General features: G+C 37.3%; 3 protein-coding genes across 4 annotated transcripts; all 3 read left to right on the top strand.

The window, feature by feature from the left end:
• Nucleotides 1-2028: 2028 nt before the first annotated feature.
• LOC110017541 (C-type lectin mannose-binding isoform-like) lies at nucleotides 2029-4797 on the top strand. 2 transcript variants are annotated; one of them, XM_023952024.2, is made up of 6 exons: nucleotides 2029-2180; nucleotides 2269-2388; nucleotides 2604-2864; nucleotides 2948-3111; nucleotides 4223-4362; nucleotides 4596-4797. In XM_023952024.2, exons 1-6 carry the CDS (start codon nucleotides 2168-2170, stop codon nucleotides 4738-4740), a joined length of 843 nt encoding a protein of 280 aa, XP_023807792.1. In that variant the 5' UTR covers nucleotides 2029-2167; the 3' UTR covers nucleotides 4741-4797. The 2 variants fall into 2 exon arrangements, 1 of the variants encoding a protein (XP_023807792.1); XR_013653223.1 differs by having other exon boundaries at nucleotides 2066-2180; nucleotides 2254-2388.
• A 3631-nt stretch (nucleotides 4798-8428) lies between these two features.
• Nucleotides 8429-13598, top strand: LOC144989074 (uncharacterized). Its single transcript, XM_078940986.1, has 6 exons — nucleotides 8429-8587; nucleotides 8676-8795; nucleotides 9010-9270; nucleotides 9354-9517; nucleotides 10449-10588; nucleotides 12893-13598. The coding sequence occupies exons 1-6, from the start codon at nucleotides 8575-8577 to the stop codon at nucleotides 13035-13037; spliced, it is 843 nt and encodes a 280-aa protein (XP_078797112.1). The 5' UTR covers nucleotides 8429-8574; the 3' UTR covers nucleotides 13038-13598.
• A 774-nt stretch (nucleotides 13599-14372) lies between these two features.
• On the top strand, nucleotides 14373-16493 carry LOC111946877 (hepatic lectin). The gene is made up of 6 exons (XM_023952020.2): nucleotides 14373-14587; nucleotides 14749-14844; nucleotides 15085-15354; nucleotides 15436-15602; nucleotides 15726-15847; nucleotides 15924-16493. Exons 1-6 carry the CDS (start codon nucleotides 14512-14514, stop codon nucleotides 16117-16119), a joined length of 927 nt encoding a protein of 308 aa, XP_023807788.1. The 5' UTR covers nucleotides 14373-14511; the 3' UTR covers nucleotides 16120-16493.
• The last annotated feature ends 58 nt before the right edge of the window (nucleotides 16494-16551 follow it).

The raw sequence follows: 16551 nt of genomic DNA on the forward strand, positions 1-16551 counted from the left end.
CTATATTCCTTCCTCCTGTGCTGGTTTACTTCCCACATGCAGTCCCGACCACAACTCAGAGTTGAATTTCTAATTAACTACTGCCGCTCTGCGGAAAACATGCCCTAGAAAACAACACAGTTTTTTTTTTATATAAGCTAAAAACGGCATAATCCTAATAAAAAGACCACTGGGAACAGTTTTAAAACAGTTCAAAAGTTGATTGGAGTGGGACTTTAAGGATAATTTATCCTCCGTACCTGAAACTGAATGACCTTTACCTCATTACTTACAGGGTTAAATAACACTCCAGTGGACAGCCCAGGACAGAACTGGCCGTCCTGACCAGCTTGTTGGGTCTCTTTCTGTCCCGGTCTGTGCTGCCTGATCCCTGCTCTTCTGTTACAAGAACATTCAATAAAGTTGTTTTTTTTAAAAGGTATGACACTTTAGGTGGCTGAGACATGAGAAATTGATTTTTGAGTGGATTTTTTTTTATTAGTTAAAGATGCAGGCCCACTGCTGTTTTGCCTTTTATCTTAAATTTTATTCTTAAGCGGAAAACTCTGGAGAAAATAGACCAGAATATGCAAGAACAAAAAGTATGGGAAACTTGCAAGAGGACAGTGACTGAGCTTGGGCAAGTCATTGATGTAAACTAAATAGAAATCACAGAGAACAAATTAACAAAAACATAATATTCTTCTTTTTCATTGGCAGCACCCTTTTGGGGTAGCCAAAATAAATCATTGCTCTCTATCTAACCCTGTCCTCTGCTTCCTCGTCACTAAAACCAACCACCTTCATCTCTTCCTTGAATTTATCCATTGTCTTTGGTTTTCCTCACAGCTTCTTTCCTAGTTGCTCCAAAACATCTACCATTGAGCTGTTCTGCTGTCACTAAACCAATAAGATGGCTGTTCTCACCACAGCCTTCTACATATTTCATTTTATTATTGCTAATATTCTTTTGTCACACATCACACCTGAAAACTTCTTCCACCCGTTCCAACCTGCTTGCACACACACCTCTTCACTTCATTCCCACATCCTCTGTTTCTCTGGACTGTTGATCCTAAGAACTTCTTCACTTGTGACCTCACCCTTCCACTTGAGTCCTTCTCAGTTCCACACAGATCCTCCATATTGCTTTGACTAACATGTCAGTGTCATCCTACACCATCGTCCTATGCTGTAACATTACCCAGCCACAACTTTGCAGCCAGCGAAATGAAGTTCAAAACATCTGCACCCCAACTTATGTCGTCTACCCCTCCTCTAAAGTGGTTTGCTACGAAAACAGTTTCCTATTTCTGAAAAAAAAAAAAGGTTCACCACTGCCAGTTCCCTTCCGTTTTAGGAGGGCCATCATCATCTATTTTCCCATCTTGAATACAAAACGTATCGATCACTAGCTGGTCACCTCTGATTCCTTCACCCACATGTGTGCCAAACAAAAGCACTGCATTGTGACCTCCTAAAGCCACATTAAAGATCCACTCTGGTCATATTTGGATTTACTGTAACAGCGTTCCCCAGTGGTCTTTCTAACTGTGATTAGGCTGTTTTCAAAATCAAATAACCTGTCTTTTTCTGGGACATAATTTCTGCATAGCGGCAGTAGTTCATTAGAAATTCGCTTCTGAGCTGTGGGCAACGACGACTCTCACGACGGCGGAAGTGCATCCGCTGAATCATGTCTGGTATGTGAGAAACACAACAGTGTCTGATATGGAATAGAAGGAAAGAAGACTGTGGGCAGGGCCGTTGGTGCGGAGCAACCATGCCCCTATACAAGTGGATTCACCAGAATGGAGCAGAGCAAGGAGTTTGAATAAAGCAATACTTAGATATGCAATTTTAAGAATAATTTTTTTCATATATAACCTGTGAGATTTAGCTACATATTGACTTTTGTTTAAATCAGGCAGAAGAAGCACAGAAACTTCCAGGATGAGTCACTTTGTTGCCCCAATGAGGCACAAGAAGGTAGGAGGAAGAAATCCCATCAGAACAACTATCCAAACAACAGTGAGACTGAAAGCTGATAACAGAGGCAAATGTGGACACACGGTTTTGTAACACTGACCGAGTGCTCCACACAGACAACCATAAGCAAACCTGAAGATTTTTAAACACGGTCTCAAAGAATGATCCCTGCCCATTTGGCAGATCATCATTCCACAACATGGGAGGCGAAGGTGAGTTTCTATCATACAATTTTGTTGCTTCAAATTGATTTACACTCTTTGATTGTTGTTGAGCTCATGGCAGTGTGTGTTTGCTCAGGGTCCACGCGCTTGGTCAGAGTCGGGTCCCGAAGCTTTCCAGTTTATCCATTAGTTATTGTGTGTTTAGTCCTGCTGAACGTCATTTTGCTGTTAACAGCTGTTGTACTTGGGGTTAATTGTAAGTATAACTGATCTGCTCTTTCTATTGAAGTCAATTTTCAATATACTCTGTGGGACATAATTCAACAGTAAAGGCCAATACTCGATGAGTCCTTCATAAACATACATTGTTTTATTAGATATGAATGTGAAAAAAACAAATGGAAATTCAACATTATCGTTTTAAAACAATCATAAGTCACAAAAAGAAGTTTTATTATTTTTTATCCTTAGGTGGAAGCATGACGGATTCCCCCCAAAGCTACCTAACACCACAAGTACTCACGACGGAGGCAGAGCAGCTTCAGATAGTAATGAGTGAAACTGCTCAAGATCACGGACAAGCCCAGCAAGATTTTGTCAAAGAGCACAGGAGCCATCAGCAATTAAAACTGCAATTGGAGTCCAACAAGACTTACAACGATGAACTGCAAAAGCAACTTGAACTCCTTCTGGCAGAGAGAGCAGCCTTGCAGTCAAACACATCTGACATAGGTCAGACTGCGTCTTCTGAGGTTGACAGAGCTGTGGGATCAACCTTCTTTGTGGTTTTAATTAACTAGTTACCTATCTTACAGTGGAAAGCTGTGGATTATGCATGCCAGGATGGTTTTTGTCAAACACATCCTGCTACTTTCATGGGAAGAAACAATCCATCGTTGGAAAAAACTGGACCGCCAGCAGAGAGGATTGCATCAGCCGTGGGGGGGACCTTGCTGTGATCGACACCGCTGAAGAACATGTAAGTTACAATACAAGAAAAGAAAAAAAACACATCTGTAAAGCCTGATTTCAGCTAAATAATATTACATTTCCATATTTATGATTTTTTTATTTTTTACATTATGGTTTAATGATTATAAAAATAACCAAAACAACCCCATTTCAAATATATATTTACTTGTGTAGGACTATTAAAAGTTCAGCACAAAATGAATGTCAATATAATTGTATTAAAATGCACAATTCTAACATTTCCAACAATCATGGATTTATATCACAATGTAAAAACAAAGTAATTAAAGAAAAAAATTCATAAAAGACATGTATCAATGCAATAAAAACATGTATTGTAAAACTGTGTTAATTATGAAAAATGTGAAGTTCAAATCTGTTTAAAAGCCAGTGCAAAGAAGTGTGAAGAATTAAAACTAGAGTCAGAGCAGCTCTGAGAAAAAGAGGGGGACAACTCCATCATTTAGGAGCAACTCTGGAATCCTCAAAAGACCTTAAGTTTCTGCAAAACCCAACCACATAGTTTTAAGAACTATTGGTAAAATCTCAAATCCTGAAACAGGACGCCAGTGAAGAGCTAGAGTTCAGGGCTGATGTAGATTTTCTTCAGCTGGTCTCCATGCGAACAGCTGCATTTTGAGAAGGCTGAAGGCGGCAAACAGATGACTGGTCTGCAACTTAATAGAGTGAGTTACAGTAAACCAATCCAGACATTATCAGTGAATGTGTAACTTTTCCTTACTCAGTTCTTAGGAGGAAAAGCTTTTTCTTACAGATCAAGACAAAACATAAATCAACAGCATCCCCTTTCAAACACAAGTTACTTGAAATTCTTGAAATTAATAGATTATGTTCTAATTAGAATGATTTGAAAATAATAACTTACTTTTTTTTTTATATATAAAATTGGATATTTTGAGATACAGATTATTCATAGTGATTTTAGAACTTCGTATTGTACAGGAAAATGAGGTGAAGTGCAAAAAAAGTACCAGAATTTGCAAGATAAATCAATAACCCTATTTTCGGAAATATTTGAATAAAGGAGCTTGTTCATAAACAATTAATGCTCATGATGACACCCAAAACATTAGACATTTTGCTTTGTGATTCTACAGATGTTGGTTTTTGAGCACTTTCCCAAAGTGAAATGGGGAACATATCTGTGGGAAGTTGGAGGAGTGTGGATTGGCCTCACAGACCATCAGAGAGAAGGCACTTGGATATGGATCAACAACATGACTCTGAACTACACTGGGTAAGAACAGTAAAGATGGTTGGTTTATATTGTAAACCTGTAAAGAAAAAATGTTTATTTAACGATGAGTATTACAAAACTCTACGCCTAAATGTTTTATCTGCTGAAGAAGAATAAACCTGGATTTGTCAGAAAGTCTTTTTCCTTTGATAGGTTACTCAATTGCTTTAGAAATAATAGTTAAAATTAAAGTAATTAAATTATAAAAGCATTTTTCTTCAACTTTTCTTTAGGTTTTGGATGGGAGGGGAGCCAAACAATTATAGATCTGCTGAGCACTGCGCTGCTATTATGGCCACAGACAAAGGTTTACAGTCATGGTTTGATGCAAGTTGTGAAACCCAAAGGGAATGGCTGTGTGAAAAGAAGCGAAGCTAAAGTTGCATACAAAAGACAGACCTCACATTATTCATACAATAAAAACGCTGAAAAACATCCGGTAAGCTACTCTTACATGGAAATGAAAAAGTGTAACCTGTTGCAGGTTTTCTCTATTTTGATGTGTGTTTTTGAATGATTTTGACTGCCTGTATTCCTATTGTACCAAGTTGAGCCTTCATTTTAAGACATTAAATTGTATCACATTCTTGTTTTCATGTAACACAATATACAAAGCTACGAATCATTCCCAAAGTGACATAGATGCTGTCAGTTTATTTAAATAATCAATCTATATTATAAGTTTGTATCCGTGCCTTAATTATAAATCATATCCTCTGGAATGAGGAAATATTACAACAATGCTCGAGTATCATGCAGATTTGTAAATTAAAGTCAAATCCTTTAATAAAAAGTATCTGCAGTTTATATAAATTAATTATATTACGTTAGAACAATTGCAACTGAATACCTGTCAGCTTTATATTCAAGAAAATGTGAAAAGTTGTAGCTTGCCTTAATACACGGTTGGGTACACGCATGGAAAAATAAAGCTCTGTTTAGAAAGTGAAACATTTCAGCAATTATTTATTAGCTTTTTAGAAAGAAAAAAATCTAAATTCATGAAAACAGACTCTAAAAGCAGAGTGTCAGAGTTAAAGCCTGATTCATTCATATCTCATAGAAAATATTCTGCTTTCCAATACTAGTTGTTGTAGATTGAAAGAAGACAGAGTCACCATAAAATAAACAAGATGCTTGTTCAAAAAGGTCTCGGGACAATTTTAAAATAAACTTGAGTTCGTAAACAATGACTGTAAGTCTAGCCCAACTAAGTAGTATTTTTGGCAGAGGTAATAAATATTTAATTGGTTAAGAAAGCAGAGAGCTCAAAATATTGAAGCGGAAAAGGAAACTACAAATATATAAGGGAGTGTCTGATTTGTTGGGTAACGCTTTCTTTTACAGTACAGTACTTACAGTGTACTTAAGTGGTTTTTACATGGTACCTATTGTGTAACTACTGAGTACTTACAAGGTATTTACATGGTACTTTATATGGGACTTACCGGTACTCTGTACTCACAAGGTACTTTTTTGTGTCTGCTCGGTACTTACATAGTTCTTGCTGTGTATTTATGTGATACTATTTGGTTCATACTTATGTGGTATATACTGGGTATTTATAATATAATTAGTGGGTATTACATGTTGTGCAAAGGTGTCTTTTGTGGTATTTACCATATGTAAGAAAACAAGGTAAGTACAAATAAAGTACATTGACCTCTAGGTCTGCACTCGTATGTTTCATGGTATTTACCATGTATTTACCACAGAAACTACCCCTGAAGTACAATAAAACTGGACTGTAAAAGAAAGTCAGCCCTATTTCCACTCAACTACGTGGTATTTTCAGTACTAAATACTGGGTATGTTCACTTGAATATTAATTGGTACTTACCCCTTAAGTACAATGAAACTTGACTGTGAAAGAAAGTCAGCCCTATTTCAACTCTATTACTTGATACTTTCAGTGGTAAATGCCGGGAATGTTCATGTATTACCTTCCCGTACAATGTACATATACACATAGTCTTCTGACCTTACCAAATGAGACAATGTAAACTTGTTGGTAAGGGTGAAGTAACTGCATTGTAAAAACAAATTCTGGCCTAATTACTTCTTGTAACATGAGGCAAATTTAAAGAGAAACATACTGCAGTGAAAACAAAGATTTTTAATATGAAACACTTCTGCAGCATACAAAGTGTCATCACAATGAAATTTGTTTTAAGTTCTCAACAAAACAGTAAAAAGGAGCATTTCAGAGAAAAGATTTTTTTCATATTATTCATCTTTTTCTTCTAGAGTTTTGTGTTATTCCAGGAATGATTCACACTCCTTTGCATAGCTCATGAGTTTGTCACCCACCGTGAAAACAGGAAATGGCCCCAAATCCTCACCTTTTCCAGCCAAAGTAATTTCTGCAATAATTGCAGTGAAAGCTATTGTATTTTTGTTTATATTACACTGGCCACATGTGAGAGTCGTGCTTTTTGTTTGTCGAGATTCCTTCTGCAGAGTTTGGTAACGGTGCAGGACTTCTTCAGGGTTTGTAACTGCAAGAAAAATCACAATACAAGCTCAAATGAACAGGAAAAGTATAACAACTTTGATGATGTACAAAGTATATTTTAGTTATTTAATCATTTCTGTAATGAGTTTGTTTGATCTCTGTGAATGTCATGGTACCTCTGGGAGTCCTCTCCCCCCTCCCTTCTCTGCCTCATCATCCACAGATTGGACCCAGCTGCCGGCACTTTCCTCATCAACCCTGCAGTATTTTAGATGGCTTGATTCCAGTATTCATCGACAGTTTGTTGCCTACTATGTTGAAGTACCTGGTCTCATGTGTACCTCATTTTCTAGTGACTCTCTCGTTTTGACTAAACCAGATAATCAAGTTATCAGTCCTGTCTGCAGGACAAACCTCATCCACCATGTCCTGACCTGGGTTCATCTCATGCTCCTGATTGTTCACACCACCTCGTCGTATAGACCTCCAGCCACGACACTCCTCTACGCCTTGCTCTGCCACCTGCCCGCTTCATTCACCTCGCCACAAAGAACCCTCAACAAACAAGATGATTACTTATCGTCTGGTTTCCCCCTCGCCTCATCTTCCTCCAGAGTTAGTCTCCACAGATCCCACCTTGTACATCCTGGAACAATAAAACTCTTGCTCCGCCAAAACCTTGTGCGTTATCTTTCCGGGTTTCACCTATTGGGTCTGTTCTTGTCAAAGTAAATCATGACAGAGAATTATATTTTGCTCTGACTGCAATGCTTGAAATCAATCAATTATCCTCATTTATAAACATGAGGATTCCTTCACCCACATGTGTACCACACAAAAGCACTGCATTGTGACCTCCTAAGGCTGCATTAAAGATCCACTCTGATCATATTTGGATATACTGTAACAGCCTTCCCAGTGGTCTTTCTAACTGTGATTAGGCTGTTTTCAAAATCAAATAACCTGTCTTTTTCTGGGACATAATTTCTGCATAGCGACAGTAGTTCATTAGAAATTCTCTTCTGAGCTGTGGGCAACGACGACTCTCACGAAGGCGGAAGTGCATCCGCTGAATCATGTCTGGTATGTGAGAAACACAATCGTGCCTGATATAGAATAACCTAAGGAGTGTGTGGGCAGGGCCGTTGGTGCGGAGCAACCCTGCCCCTACTTCCCCTCCCTGTTATAAAGAGCTCTTTGTCTATATGCTCTCCTGCTAGCTTACTGCCCCTCACAACTCCAACCCAACTTTGTTGGTGCAACAAAAATGGAGACCAATTTTAAAGCTATTCAGCTGTAAACTTTTGAGCCTGATGCCAGCTCAGATGAGAAAAACTAAAACACACATGGATTTAGTCGTCTATACAAGTGGATTCATCAGAATGGAGCAGAGCAAGGAGTTTGAATAAAGAACTTAGAAAATGCAATTTTAAGAATAATTTTGTTCATATATAAACTGTGAGATTTAGCCACATATTGACGTTTATTTAAATCAGGCAGAAGAAGCACAGAAACTTCCAGGATGAGTCACTTTGTTGCCCCAATGAGGCACAAGAAGGTAGGAGGAAGAAATCCCATCAGAACAACTATCCAAACAACAGTGAGACTGAAAGCTGATAACAGAGGCAAATGTGGACACGCGGTTTTGTAACACTGACCGAGTGCTCCACACAGACAACCATAAGCAAACCTGAAGATTTTTAAACACGGTCTCAAAGAATGATCCCTGCCCATTTGGCAGATCATCATTCCACAACATGGGAGGCGAAGGTGAGTTTCTATCGTACAATTTTGTTGCTTCAAATTGATTTACACTCTTTGATTGTTGTTGAGCTCATGGCAGTGTGTGTTTGCTCAGGGTCCACGCGCTTGGTCAGAGTCGGGTCCCGAAGCTTTCCAGTTTATCCATTAGTTATTGTGTGTTTAGTCCTGCTGAACGTCATTTTGCTGTTAACAGCTGTTGTACTTGGGGTTAATTGTAAGTATAACTGATCTGCTCTTTCTATTGAAGTCAATTTTCAATATACTCTGTGGGACATAATTCAACAGTAAAGGCCAATACTTGATGAGCCCTTCATAAAAATACATTGTTTTATTAGATATGAATGTGAAAAAACAAATGGAAATTCAACATTATCGTTTTAAAACAATCATAAGTCACAAAAGGATGTTTTATTATTTTTTATCCTTAGGTGGAAGCATGACGGATTCCCCCCAAAGCTACCTAACACCACAAGTACTCACGACGGAGGCAGAGCAGCTTCAGATAGTAATGAGTGAAACTGCTCAAGATCACGGACAAGCCCAGCAAGATTTTGTCAAAGAGCACAGGAGCAATCAGCAATTAAAACTGCAATTGGAGTCCAACAAGACTTACAACGATGAACTGCAAAAGCAACTTGAACTCCTTCTGGCAGAGAGAGCAGCCTTGCAGTCAAACACATCTGACATAGGTCAGACTGCGTCTTCTGAGGTTGACAGAGCTGTGGGATCAACCTTCTTTATGGTTTTAATTAACTAGCTACCTATCTTGCAGTGGAAAGCTGTGGATTATGCATGCCAGGATGGTTTTTGTCAAACACATCCTGTTACTTTCATGGGAAGAAACAATCCAGCGTTGGAAAAAACTGGACCGCCAGCAGAGAGGATTGCATCAGCCGTGGGGGGGACCTTGCTGTGATCGACACCGCTGAAGAACATGTAAGTTACAATACAAGAAAAGAAAAAAAACACATCTGTAAAGCCTGATTTCAGCTAAATAATATTACATTTCCATATTTATGTGGTTTAGTAATTATTAAAATAACCTAAACAACAAACAAAACATCCCCATTTCAAATATATATTTACTTGTGTAGGACTATTAACAAGTTCAGCACAAAATGAATGTCAATATAATTGTATTAAAATGCACAATTCTAACATTTCCAACAATCATGGATTTATATCACAATGTAAAAACAAAGTAATTAAAGAAAAAACCTTCATAAAAGACATCTAAATACTCAAAGTAACAATGCAATAAAACATGTATTGTAAAACTGTGTTAATTATGAAACATGTGAAGTTCAAATCTGCCTAAAAGCCAGTGCAAAGAAGTGTGAAGAATTAAAACTAGTCAGAGCAGCTCTGAGAAAAAGAGGGCGACAACTCCATCATTTTGGAGCAACTCTGGATTTAAGTCTGGATATTGGAATCCTCAAAAGACCTTAAGTTTCTGCAAAACCCAACCACATAGTTTTTAAGAACTATTGGTAAAATCTCAAATCCTGAAACAGGAAGCCAGTGAAGAGCTAGAGTTCAGGGCTGATGTAGATTTTCTTCTTCAGCTGGTCTCCATTCGAACAGCTGCATTTTGAGAAGGCTGAAGGCGGCAAACAGATGACTGGTCTGCACCATAATAGAGTGAGTTACAGTGAACCAATCCAGACATTATCAGTGAATGTGTAACTTTTAGAACTTCGTATTATTCAGGAAAATGAGGTTAAGTGCAAAAAAAGTACCAAAATTTACAAGATTAATAAATGACCCTATTTTTGGAAATATTCGAATAAAGGGACTTGTTCATAAACACAATTAATGCTCACGATGACACCCAAAACATGAGACATTTTGCTTTGTGATTCTACAGATGTTGGTTTTTGAGCACTTACCCAAAGTGAAATGGGGAACATATCTGTGGGGAATTGGAGGAGTGTGGATTGGCCTCACAGATCATCAGAGAGAAGGCACTTGGATATGGATCAACAACATGACTCTGAACTACACTGGGTAAGAACAGTAAAGAGGGTTGGTTTATATTTTAAACCTGTAAAGAAACAATGTTTAATGAATGGTGAGTATTACAAAACTTCACGCCTAAATGAATCGGTTAGTACAAAAGGGGCCCAAGTCCAAGAGGTTTGTTTTTCCAGGAAATGATTTTAATTGCATAGCTTAAACGGAGGCTACACCAAATGATTAATACTTTACCCAGATTTAGCACCAGATCATATCTTACAAATGCTATAATATGAAGCACCTCACTTTTATAATTTCAGAGGACTTGCAAACTAAAGTCTCTGGACTTGGGTGTTCTTGAATTAAACAGGGTCGCTGCCATATTGGATAACTAGTGCTGCCATCAATGGGATAAAGCTAAACCCATGCAAGAGAGGCCTAAGTCCAGGAATTTTGCACTTAATGCATTTTAAATGTCAAGCATAGTCAATACAGTACAACAGACTTGGGACTTTTATGCACATAATCAGATAGCTTTTCCCTTGAAGACCATAGAACATACAGTGGTGGACAAAATGGTTGGTACCCTTCAGTTAAAGAAAGAAAGTCCACAACGCTCACTGAAATGACTTGAAACTTTCAAAAGTAACAATAAATTAAAATTTATTGAAAACTAAATAATCAAAATCAGCCGTTACTTTTGAGTTGTTGATTAACAGAATTATTTAAAAAACAAACTAATGAAATAGGGCTGGACAAAATCATGGTGCCCTTAATATTTTGTTGCACAACCTTTTGAGGCAATCACTGCAATTAAACGGTTTCTGTATTTGTCAATGAGCCTTCTGCACCTGTCCACGGGTATTTTGGCCCACTCCTCATGAGCAAACTGCTCCAGATGTCTCAGGTTTGACGAGTGTCTTCTCCAAATGGCATGTTTCAGCGCCTTCCACAGATGTTCAATGGGATTCAGATCTGGGCTCATAGAAGGCCACTTTTCTCTTAGCCATTCTTGGATGTTTTTGGCTGTGTGTGTTTTGGATGGTTGTCCTGTTGGAAGACCCATGACCTGCGACTGAGACTAAGCATTCTGACACTAGGCAGCACATTTCTATCCAGAATGCCTTGATAATCTGGAGATTTCATTTTACCTTGCACAACTTCAAGACACCCTGTGCCAGATGCAGCAAAGCAGCCCCAAAACAGAACTGAGTCTCCTCCATGTTTCACAGTAGGGACAGTGTTCTTTTCGTTGTATGCTTAATTTTTGAGTCTATGAACACACAAAAACACAAAAAGCCCCAGTTTTGTCTCATCTGTCCAAAAGACATTTTCCCAGAAGCTTTGTGGCTTGTCAACATGCATTTTAGCGAACTCCAGTCTGGCTTTTTTATCATTTCCTTTCAACAGTGGTGTCCTCCTTGGTCATCTCCCATGAAGTCCACTCTGGCTCAAACAAGGACGAATGGTGCAATCTGACACTGATGTACCTTGATCTACGCGTTCACCTTTAATGTCTTTGGAGGTTGTTCTGGGCTCCTTGCATACAGTTCCAACTATCCGTCTCCTCAATTTGGCATCAATTTTCCTCTTCCGGCCACGTCCAGGGAGGTTGGCTACTGTCCCGTGGGTCTTAAACTTCTGAATAATATGGGTCACTGTCGTCACAGGAACTTCAAGCTGCTTAGAGATGGTTTTATAGCCTTTACCTTTACCATGTTTGTCTACAATTTTGTTTCTAATGTCCTGGGACATTCTCTCCTTCGCTTTCTGTTGTCCATGTTCAGTGTGGTACACACCTTTTCACCAAACAGCAACGTGACTATTTGACTCCCTTTAAGTAGGCAGACTGACTGATTAAGGGTTTGAAAACAGCTGTGAAGTCAATTAAAGGACATACCTGAGTTCACCATGACCCTCTGGGCAATTATTTCTCAGTCTTTTATGGAGGTACCATCATTTTTGTCCAGCCCAATTTCATTAGTTTGTTTTTTAAAATTATTCTGTTAATCTACAACTCAAAAGTAATGGCTGATTTTGATTATTTAATTTTTATTAAATTTTAATTTATTGTTACTTTTAAAAGTTTCAAGTCATTTCAGTGAGCATCGTGGACTTTCTTTCTTTAACTGAGGGGTACCAACAATTTTGTCCACCACTGTATAATATCTCTTTTTTGAAAAATTGTGGACTTGGGCCCCTTTTGAACTAACCGTTTCAAATGTTTTATCTGCTGAAGAAGAATAAACTTGGATTTGTCAGAAAATCTTTTTCCTTTTATAGGTTACTCAATTGCTTTAGAAATAATAGTTTTTAATCAAATTATAAAAGCATTTCTCTTCAACTTTTCTTTAGGTTTTGGATGGGAGGGGAGCCAAACAATTATAGATCTGCTGAGCACTGCGTTGGTATTATGGCTACAGACAAAGGTTTAAAGTCATGGTTTGATGCAAGATGTGAATCCCAAAGAGAATGGCTGTGTGAAAAGAAGCGAAGCTAAAGTTGCATGCAAAAGACAGACCTCACATTATTCATACAACAAAAAAGCTGAAAAACATCCCGTATGCTACTCTTATGGAAATGAAAAAGTGTAATCTGTTGCAGATATTTTTCTTTTTTGATGTGTATTTTTGAATGATTTTGATTACCTGTGTTCTTATTGTACCAAGTTGAGCCTTTATTTTACATTGAATTGTATCACATTCTTGTTTTCATGTAACACAATATACAAAGCTACAAATCCTTCCCAAAGTGACATAGATGCTGTCAGTTCCTGTAAATATTCTATATTATAAGTTTGTATCTGTGCTTTCGTTGTAAATCATATCATCTAGAATGACGAAATAACACAACAATGCTTGAGTATCATGCAGATTTGTAAATCAAAGCCAAATCCTTTAATAAAAAGTACCTGCAGTTTATATGAATTGATAATTTTACGTTAGCACAATTGCAACTGAATACTCGTCAGCTTAATATTCAAGAAAATGTGAAAAGTAGTAGCATAAATACACGGTTGGGTACATGCATGGAAAAATAAAGCACTGTTTAAAAAGTGAAACATTTAAGCAATTTTTTATTATCTTTTTAGAAAGAAAAAATCAAATTTCATGAGAACAGACTCTAAAAGCAGGGTGTCAGACTTAAAGCCTGATTCATTCATATCTCATATAAAATATTCTGCTTTCCAATACTAGTTGTTGTAGTTTGATAGAGGACAGAGTCACCATCAAATGACCAAGATGCTTGTTAAAAAAAGTCTCGGGACAATTTTAAAATAACCTTGAGTCCCTAAATAATTACTGTAAGTTTAGCCCAATTAAGTAGTATTTTTGGCAGATGGAACAATCATTTAATTGGTAAAGAAAGCAGAGAGCAAAAAATATTTAAGCGAAAAATGAAACTTCAAATATACAATGGAGTGTCTGGTTTGTAGGCTGGAGGAGCTGCAACTTACGGTACTTTATTTTTATTTCTTATCTGTTAACTGTTATAGTTAAAGTATAATTACAGATATTTGATTACAGAATTTTCCTTTCAGGGATAAATGAAGATTCTGAAAAGCTTTTACTTTCTAAAAACTGTTGTTTTTCGATCAGTTCAAATGACAAAAACTAGGATAAAATCAAATGCAAAAACATAAAATTAAAATTAAATATGTTATTACTGTGTTTGACTACAGTTATAAAGTTACTGCCAAAACTGTTGCATGAAGAAAAGAAAGCCAAGGGTGCAGATCTGAGCAGTAAATCAGACAAAAGTAACATTTGTGTGACAAAATATTGCAACATATCTTCTCACAAACCTGTTTTGATGAGTTTTTCTAAATGTGGTTTTAGCGTTGGGTCCAAATTTCCAAAGAGAGAGTGGTTTAGACATGCTGTGACAGCGTTTTTGCATCTTCAGCTGTGTGGAACTTGTGGGTACAAAGGAGATGGTTCACAAATCCCTGAGCAGAGAGTCTCACTTTAGTCATGGAGAGCTCACAGTCACGGAGAACTGACATGGCTGGTCAACTCTTACAAGTCGCCTTTCAAAAGCTTAGAACAGGTGAGGTTTGAATCTGCAGGGATTGATGTTTTAAAGTTTCAATTAGGTGTTACACATTAGTAAAGGAATTTAAGATTTCCAGCCAAGCCAGTGATCACAGAGAAAGCATACTGAAATTAATGTTACTTTGTAGAATGTAAATATTTATATTTTTCTTTTAGGTATCTGGAAATTTCCAAACTCCAGAATGGTTTTAGTGTCCCTGGGACTCCTGAACGCTGTTTTATTCATAATTGCTGTTGTTCTTGGAGTGATGTGTAAGATTTTTTTTTAATTTTTTGCTGATTAGACACTTTTGGGTTTGGGTTTTTGTTTTGCTTTTGGAAAGTTGGAAAGATGTTTTTATCCTGTAAAGTACCATGTCTAACTTGCATTATAAATAGAGTTCAATTTCCATTAAAAATATGTTTTTCCAATAAAAATAACCACATCTTTTTAATGTCTTAATTAGTCTTTATCTTTGTCTCCTGTTGTGTTTGGATTTATGGGAATAACAGGTGCCAGAGTCAGAGACGACTCCTCCCTGAAAGTTTCCCACTCAGCTGCTTTGAAACTCATCAGTGAGCTCACAGATCTGCGCAGCAACCACAGTGATTTGATTGAAGCTGAAGAGGAGGCCAAGAGCTTGGTGCAGATGAAAATCCAGGACCATGTGAAATTAAAGGAGCAAATTCAGGAGCTGACGGTCCTCAATAGCGACTATCAGAGACAGTTTGAAGCCCTGCAAACCGACAAAGAAAGCCTTCAGGCCAACATCACAACTTTGGGTAAATCATGCTTTTCAAATGTCCAATTTTCACTCAACTCACCAAAGTAGATGAAGTGACAGCAGATCATTTGTCTTCCAGGGGAAACATGTGGAAGATGCCCACCTTCATGGATTCACCTCAACTCCTCCTGCTATTTCTTTTCCTACACCGAGTCTTCTTCTAACCAGAAGACTTGGCAGAACAGCAGGACGGACTGCATCAGACGTGAAGCTGACCTGATCGTGATCGATAGCCCAGCGGAGCAGGTGAGGAGAAACGTGAAACAGAGGATGGAACATAGCAAACTAGAACACAATGTATTGAAAAGAAAAAGCTGAATTGAAATTACATTATTTAAACTTTTCCAAAAATCTTGTCCTCTTTTACAGAAGTTTGTGAGCAGCACCATTCACAGCATAGCAGAAGGAAGTCGTTTCTGGATTGGCCTCACTGACAAAGTGATAGAGGGAAGATGGGTCTGGATTAACAATGTCACAGAAGTGGAACAAAGGTGGGAAATATGAAATATTATTCTTTCTTTTCTTTCATTATTGTTTTTTAATACAAATTTACTTTATTTTTTAAAGGTATTGGATGGATGGAGAGCCAGACAGTAGCTATTCTAGATACAGTAGCTATTCTAGATACAGTAGCTATTCAAGTGACGGATACTTGGAGGACTGTGTGGTTACAGCTTACTCTGAGAGTAATCCATGGAAAACTCGCCTTGACAAGTTTTGCTGGAATCGATATTATTGGATTTGTGAAAGAAAATCCAACTGAGTTGTGAATGAAAAACTCAGAATGTAACACATAAATAAAAATTGACAAAGGTTTCTATGATCTATGAGTAACTTATGAAGAACTTTAATCAATCTTTATTTAGACGTGTTTCACAGATATTTTTTTTACACAAAGAAAATTGGGGATAAATATCTATGTCAACCATGAAAATAAAACTTTGCTTGACTTACTTGTATGAAATTTGTACTATTGTGCAAAAGTATGCATGCATTTATTCAAATTAATCAATTTAATGCACTGGAAAATGTGAAAAAACATTTTAGTTTTGTCAAGAAGATTTTTCAAGTTTTGTATTTGCGACACTTGTAATGATTTTTGAAACTACTGCAAAAAATAAACTTTGCATCAAAGGGGAGGTAATATTGTGTTTTTTTGGTGGATTATTTCAACACATTTTCCAGCACTATATTT

The sequence above is a fragment of the Oryzias latipes genome, chromosome 22 (genome assembly GCF_053564925.1).
Source record: "Oryzias latipes strain Hd-rR chromosome 22, Olatipes_Hd-rR_3.1".
Lineage (NCBI taxonomy): Eukaryota > Metazoa > Chordata > Actinopteri > Beloniformes > Adrianichthyidae > Oryzias > Oryzias latipes.

What these genes read in the sequence shown, in the direction of transcription:
- LOC110017541 (XM_023952024.2), top strand. An exon ending in TCGACACCGCTGAAGAACAT is followed by an intron (nt 3,112 to 4,222) that starts GTAAGTTACAAT and finishes GTGATTCTACAG; the next exon opens with ATGTTGGTTTTTGAGCACTT. An exon ending in ATGACTCTGAACTACACTGG is followed by an intron (nt 4,363 to 4,595) that starts GTAAGAACAGTA and finishes ACTTTTCTTTAG; the next exon opens with GTTTTGGATGGGAGGGGAGC.
- LOC144989074 (XM_078940986.1), top strand. An exon ending in TGTTGTACTTGGGGTTAATT is followed by an intron (nt 8,796 to 9,009) that starts GTAAGTATAACT and finishes TTTTATCCTTAG; the next exon opens with GTGGAAGCATGACGGATTCC. An exon ending in GTCAAACACATCTGACATAG is followed by an intron (nt 9,271 to 9,353) that starts GTCAGACTGCGT and finishes CCTATCTTGCAG; the next exon opens with TGGAAAGCTGTGGATTATGC.
- LOC111946877 (XM_023952020.2), top strand. Translation starts at nt 14,512, where the DNA reads ATGGAGAGCTCACAGTCACGGAGAACTGACATGGCTGGTCAACTCTTA. An exon ending in TCGATAGCCCAGCGGAGCAG is followed by an intron (nt 15,603 to 15,725) that starts GTGAGGAGAAAC and finishes CCTCTTTTACAG; the next exon opens with AAGTTTGTGAGCAGCACCAT. An exon ending in GTCACAGAAGTGGAACAAAG is followed by an intron (nt 15,848 to 15,923) that starts GTGGGAAATATG and finishes TATTTTTTAAAG; the next exon opens with GTATTGGATGGATGGAGAGC.